Raw genomic sequence first — 6,653 nt, forward strand, 5'->3', positions numbered from 1 at the left:
GTCGCACACAATCTCCACTCTCTTTCCCTCTCCTCCCTCCCTTAAGACATTATTATTATTATTATTATTACTACTACTAATAGTCTAATACTACTCTTCTAAAGAGAGAGACAGGGAGATCAATTTCTTCTCTCTAGGGTTTGGTGCTCCAAGCGCAGAAGCATATTAAAAACACTGAAGGAGGAGGAAGAGGAAGACAGACAGACTGCTAGCTGGCTAATTAGTTTCTGTAAATTAGGGATTTTTCCTCCTCCTCTTCTTTTTTATTATTTATTAAAATCAATTCGAATTTTGAAAGAAAGAGAGAGAGAGAGAGGGAAGATGATGATGGAAGGGTCAGGGAGGAGGATATCAGCAGCGAATCCAAGGCCGTGTTCCGGGAGAAGGATATTAGCAGCGAAGAAACGGGGTCGATCTGATGGGTTCTTGAACAGTGTTAAAAAGCTTCAAAGAAGAGAGATTTCCTCAAAGTCAGATCGTTCTTTCAGTATCACCAATGCCCAGGAGAGATTTCGCAATATGCGCTTGATGGTACCCTCCTCACTCTACCACTCCTCTTCACAACCTAATTTTGTCTCTTTGTTTTTTAACCATCGAGACTCATGTGCTTCCACTGCTTTTGTTTCTGCTAAAAAGGGTTCTTGAAACCTTTGATTTATATACTTTTTCCAGGAAGAATACGATACTCATGACCCCAAGGGCCATTGTTCGATGGTGCTGCCCTTTTTGATGAAGAGAACTAAAGTTATTGAGATTGTGGCCGCCCGGGACATTGTCTTTGCCCTTGCACATTCTGGTGTATGTGCTGCTTTTAGTAGAGGTACTCACTTTCTGTCTTCATTCTCATGTCATGTTACATAGAAATATACTTGAAATGTTTTCTTTGTGAATGTGAAAGACTATGACTGCATCATATCTTATCTGTTGTTCACTATTTGAAACGCAGAGACAAATCAGAGGATATGTTTTTTGAATGTGAGTCCTGATGAAGTCATTCGGAGTTTGTTCTACAAAAAAAACAATGACTCTCTCATCACTGTTTCGGTCTATGCGTCGGATAACTTCAGCTCCTTGAAATGCAGATCAACGAGAATTGAGTGCGACTGCGCTTCCCAAACATTTTAACTTTTCTTTTCAACTTCAGTCTTACATGACTTGTGTGTGTCCTAATTGTGTGATGATGATGATGCCTTGTATTTTAAATGTTTAGGTACATTCGAAGGGGTAAGCCAGATGCAGGTTTCCCTCTTTTTGAGTCCGAGTCCTTAAAGTGGCCAGGTTTTGTGGAGTTTGATGATGTCAATGGAAAGGTGCTAACGTACTCAGCACAAGATAGGTACCGTTTACAGTCCATCTGCTACGTCAATTGCATGCTCCAGCTATCCTACTTCTAATATTTTGTTATTGGTATCTGTGATCAGTATATACAAGGTTTTTGACCTAAAAAACTACACCATGCTGTACTCCATATCAGATACAGATGTGCAAGAAATCAAGATCAGGTACTTTCTCTCTCCACATGTTTAAGATGCATCATTATCTTATTAATTATAAGATACTGTTAATATGATAGAGGCTTATGCCTTTTACCTTTTGTTAGTGTAGATGCATGGCAATAAATTTTACTCATCATGGCAGTCAATTTGTATGATCATGCATTCAACTTTCACATACAATACTGCGTATCTCGTTTTCTCTTCTGGAATGTGTCTGCTTGATTGGCCCTTGATTGGTTTGTTCTGCATGCTAAATGTCTTCTAACTTTGCCTATGTCTGGCTTCATCTGCATCAGTCCGGGCATCATGTTATTGATTTTAAATAGATCAAGTGGCTATGTTCCTCTTAAGATTTTGTCAATAGAAGATGGTACAATTCTCAAAGACTTCAAGCATCTTCTTCATCGAAATAAGAAGGTGGACTTCATTGAACAATTTAACGAAAAGCTTCTTGTCAAACAAGAAAATGAGAACCTCCAGATTCTTGATGTGAGTTACCTTTTTTCCTTTTCAGTATCTATCTTTCAGCTTGGCTTGTTGTCTGCTCCAGTAGCTGTATCTTCTTTATGCAGGTTCGACATACTGGTATTAGGGAAGTTAGCAGAACCGACTTCATGACACCATCAGCATTTATCTTTCTGTATGAAAACCAGTTGTTCTTAACATTCAGAAATAGAACTGTTGCTGTTTGGAATTTTCGTGGAGAGCTTGTTACTTCATTCGAGGATCATCTCTTATGGCATCCTGACTGTAACACAAATAACATTTACATAACAAGTGATCAGGATCTTATCATTTCATACTGCAAGGCTGATTCTGACGATCAATGGATGGAAGGAAATGGTAATTTTTTTTTATCTTCATTTTGGTTGGCAAATACTAATGCTTAAATACTCATGGTCGATACTAGATGAGGTCTAGAATCCTTTGTTCTCTTCTCATTTTTGGAGAAAAATTCTGTCTTAATTCCATAGAATGCAATTATTAAACATAAAACTGAACATATTATTATACTGCACTGTGTCTGAGTTTTTAATTGTTTGATTTTAAGCAGATAGTTTACATTTTCTTTCTGTCAATTCTAGCTGTACTGCCTATTAACAGCTGGAACATTGTCAGATACTTTCAGGTTGTCCAGCAAGAATAAAACTTGTTCTCGTACACTGATGGTCCCATATGATCCAAATGAGCTTACTATAATTTTGAATCCCTTATGAATTCTGTGCATTGGTTTGTCTTAATAAATAAGCTGCTTAGAACTGACCCAATAAATTATGCAAAACTTTATCATCCAATTTGACAAATGTTTTTTGAGTCAGGTTGTAATCCAGTAACTTTTTTGAACTGCTGTCCTGTTTCCAACCATACAGTGTATGTTATTATTTCAGACACTTTTTTTAAGTGACTTGATACTTTTACCAGTCCATATTAACTACCCAATTTAAGTGGCATGGTCTAGAGTTAGATCTGTTATCATCTAGAGCTCTGATTTACTCTGAAGAATAAATGTTGATCCTAAAAGCATGTCTGGATGCCACAATGCTGTATCAACTTTTGATATTTTTTTTCGAGCATGAAAACTACTAAACATTGTTGGCAAGAGGAACAAATAATCAATGGAGAATTTGGAACATCTGTGTTCCTGACACTTTGTTAATGTAGAGTTTTTCGTCTCTGTGGTTTGTGTCCACGAGGTCAATCCCTCTGTTGGTGTTTCTGCATGAATTGCTTTTGAGGAAAGACCAATAAGTTGTCGGGCCCTTGTTTGTATACGATCTTTTGGGAGTTGCCTTAATTGTGATGCAGTGAAGAAAACTTCTTATCGGGAAATTATCAAATCTCACTGTCTGATTCTGGATGCAGCTGGTTCTATCAATATCAGCAATATCCTGACAGGAAAATGCCTAGCTAAAATAAATGCCACCAATGGCAGTCCCAAGGACGAGGAATGCAGCAGTAGTACAGGAAGCTCAAAGCAGAGCCGCTTGATGATGAGAAGTACAGTGGCAGCGGCTTTGGAAGACATAACCGCTCTTTTTTACGATGAAGAGCGCAATGAAATCTACACCGGTAATAGGCATGGTCTGGTTCATGTGTGGTCTAACTAAAGAGGAGTTTTCATTATTTTGATTTTGAAACTGCAAGAAGGGGATGTTGTGTCATGCCTGCACTACATAACTTGAGTGCACTGTATCATTAGATTGCATCGGCATTATTTGTATCGGTAGGTATTCTTGGACTGCAGCTGTAGCTGTCTGTACATTAGTATATAGGCTTCTTGATTGGGATTCAGAGGAGGTTTAAGTCTTGATGTTGTCTCCATGTATACTAGATTGTAGTTTTCTAAATTCTAGTGTCTGATTGTGTTTGGATTTTATTTTATTTTATTAACAAAAAACATAATTTCTTAAGTTGTGTTGTGTCACTCGCAATAAGTCACAAAATAATATTGCGAGGTTGTATAAAACATAAGTGATAATAATTCTTGCAATCCCCAAAAAATTAAATCATCAAGGAAATAAAAAGAAAGAAAACTAACCTGGTCAGGCTATACCAGGCCTATGTGTTGAAGTGCACGTTGTTCTTTGACATCCTCTCTTGGACCATAAGAAAGATATAATTTTGATAATTTGATTACAATATTAAATAATATAATACATGTAATTTTTTACAAATACAAGCACATGTGAGGAGAAAATTTGTTAAAGGTGCATGAATACGTGGGTTTTTCTTTTAATATCCTGCAGAAAAATGAAAAACTTGTATATACAAGATAAAACTTCTAATAAACTTCTCATGAAGTGTTTATTCACACGTGCACGTGTTTGTATATCAATCCGCGGACTCTTATAGAGGATATTTAAAAAAAAAAAAAATTAAAATAATTTTTTTGATATTTTTTAAATAAAATATATTTTAAAATCTCTCTCTCTCTCTCTCTCTCTCTCTCTATATATATATATATATATATATATATAAACTAACGATATTCATCAACACACTCCGGTACAAACAAGTGTTGAGCATATGTTTTTCCGACAAATTGATAAGAAAATGTCCTGTCCAAACTAACTTGCATTCTCAAGCAACAAAGAGAGGGGGGTGGACTGGAATTTACGAAAGCTCGAGAAGACCACCTTGAAAACAACCTCGTCACCTACGTGTTGACACAACATTCGTTGGAGCATAACGCATCAGATGTCATGATAATCTTTCATTTATACATATATATTTGTGGCGGTTTACCAATTGTTCTTTCATAAATAAATAATGTTAAAAAAAATATATTAAAACCCGAGTTATTGGCTTAATTAATAAAATACAACAATAAAAAATAAATAATAAAAAATTAAAAAAATAAAAGAACCCGACCTATCTCTTCTAAATTATTAAACAATTCACGTCTAAAAAGCTAAACTAAAAAAAAAATCTTGGTTAAACTGAGTTAAATCACTAACTTTACAATTATAAACATAAAAATGAGATGATCTTGTATAAAGGAAAGCATGAAAAAAAAATTTGAAAAATCAATTCTTAGTAAATCTAAATCAAATGAGAATGTAATAACTCCATATAAAATAAAATGAAAAGAGAAAAATTGAAACTCAATTTTAAAAAATAAAATATTGAAGGATGAAAACTAGAAAAAAAAAATTTAAAAAGAGGTTGAAATACTCATCTAAGCCCAATCGGGTTAAGATCAAATATTTTTGACCTAATCTTGATATTAGAATAACCACGTTTAAAAGTCAATTGAATAAAATCATGAAACTCAATTATCAAACAATCTAATGTTTAAAGAAAAAATTTTTTATTAAAAAAAGCAATGAAAAACGATATTTGATGATCAGACAACCATGTATCATCATTAAAACCATGTATCACTACTCAATAGCAGTTGGGGCCTCCTACTATCCACACACCATCATTTTTATAATAATATTTATCATTTGATCAAATACAATAATGATCCTAAGTAACCTTCATATCATCATTAAAACCAATGTAAAAAAAAAAAAAACTCATGTTAGAGAGTTATGTTGATTTTGTGTTTAGGAGCAATAAAATAATTTCTGTTTTGAAAAAATTTGAAAAGACTATAACACCCTTGTTTGATTGAAAAACATTCAATTTTTTTTTTACTTTAGTGTTAAATAGTAATTTCACTGTAAAAAAAACAAAAAACAAAAACACTAACCTAACTTTGCATAAATTATTAAAAATAATTATATTATGGTAAAAAAAACCACCATGCCCTTATCCCTAATGCGTAATTTAAAGTTTTTTTTGAGGAAATAATTTTGTGAAATCACTATTCCAATTAATGGACATTTATAACCAGGAGTATATCGAAACATCCTTCTTTTTTGGTGTTTTAGTTAATGTACAAGCTCACAAATTCATAAACCATGGCATTTATCTAGAATTTATTTTGCTGCTAAAAATCCATCTTTATGAATGCTTTTAAAAGTAGAAGTGGCTCTGGTAATTCCCAAGAAAATCAAGAACAACATGCTTTGTTGTTTCTGATTTCTTGAGAAAACGGGTTAATCACGTTTCATTCGAAACAAAAAAAGTCTAGCCATTTTTTTAACTGGTGCTGCTTGGGTACAATAGTGGATACCCACGATGTCCATAAATTAGGGAATTTTTTTTTTTTTTAAAAAAAAAGAAGACGGGGCTGCATGATCATGCCTTGCATGATTATTAGGAGTAGTAGCAGTAGTTGTTAATTAGAAGAAGAAGAAGAAAGCTGCCTAATCTAATGAGCGGATTGCATTTGGGTTTGGCAGCAGGCAGAAGGTGGCTTCTCAAGGTAGAGAACAGAATGGATGGAGGCGGTCCGCAGCTGGCATGGATGTCGGGAGAAGCTGATTCCTCACCCTAAATATATCTTCAACTCTTGCGCTTCTTTCGCCAACTCCCTCTCCCTCTCCCTCTCCCTTTCTCTCTCTATATCTCATCTTTCTCTCTCTATTTCATCCAACAGGTCATATTTCTCTTTTCATGTACCTTTTAACTTAAATCAAGAATGAAGGGATACTTGTTTGCGTCCTCATTTCATTGCCTTGCCTAGACATTGTACATTTATTTATATATTCATTTTATCTTAGTATTAGTTAGGAGGCCAAACTGATTACAGAGAGAAGAGAGAGG

At 34.4% G+C, this 6,653-nt stretch overlaps 1 protein-coding gene across 2 annotated transcripts; it reads left to right on the top strand.

The window, feature by feature from the left end:
* LOC118047224 (uncharacterized) lies at positions 1-3,907 on the top strand. Of its 2 annotated transcripts, none has more exons than XM_035056461.2 (8): positions 1-531; positions 673-820; positions 947-1,097; positions 1,211-1,336; positions 1,422-1,502; positions 1,793-1,985; positions 2,069-2,339; positions 3,360-3,907. In XM_035056461.2, exons 1-8 carry the CDS (start codon positions 322-324, stop codon positions 3,602-3,604), a joined length of 1,425 nt encoding a protein of 474 aa, XP_034912352.1. In that variant the 5' UTR covers positions 1-321; the 3' UTR covers positions 3,605-3,907. The 2 variants fall into 2 exon arrangements, with proteins under 2 accessions (XP_034912352.1, XP_034912353.1); XM_035056462.2 differs by having other exon boundaries at positions 395-531; positions 637-820.
* Positions 3,908-6,653: the final 2,746 nt, after the last annotated feature.

This window comes from Populus alba, chromosome 16 (assembly GCF_005239225.2).
Source record: "Populus alba chromosome 16, ASM523922v2, whole genome shotgun sequence".
NCBI lineage: Eukaryota > Viridiplantae > Streptophyta > Magnoliopsida > Malpighiales > Salicaceae > Populus > Populus alba.

Coding starts and splice junctions, on each gene's coding strand:
- LOC118047224 (XM_035056461.2), top strand. CDS start 322: ATGATGATGGAAGGGTCAGGGAGGAGGATATCAGCAGCGAATCCAAGG. Junction 821..946: donor ATGTGCTGCTTTTAGTAGAG/GTACTCACTTTC, acceptor TTTGAAACGCAG/AGACAAATCAGAGGATATGT. Junction 1,503..1,792: donor GTGCAAGAAATCAAGATCAG/GTACTTTCTCTC, acceptor CATCTGCATCAG/TCCGGGCATCATGTTATTGA.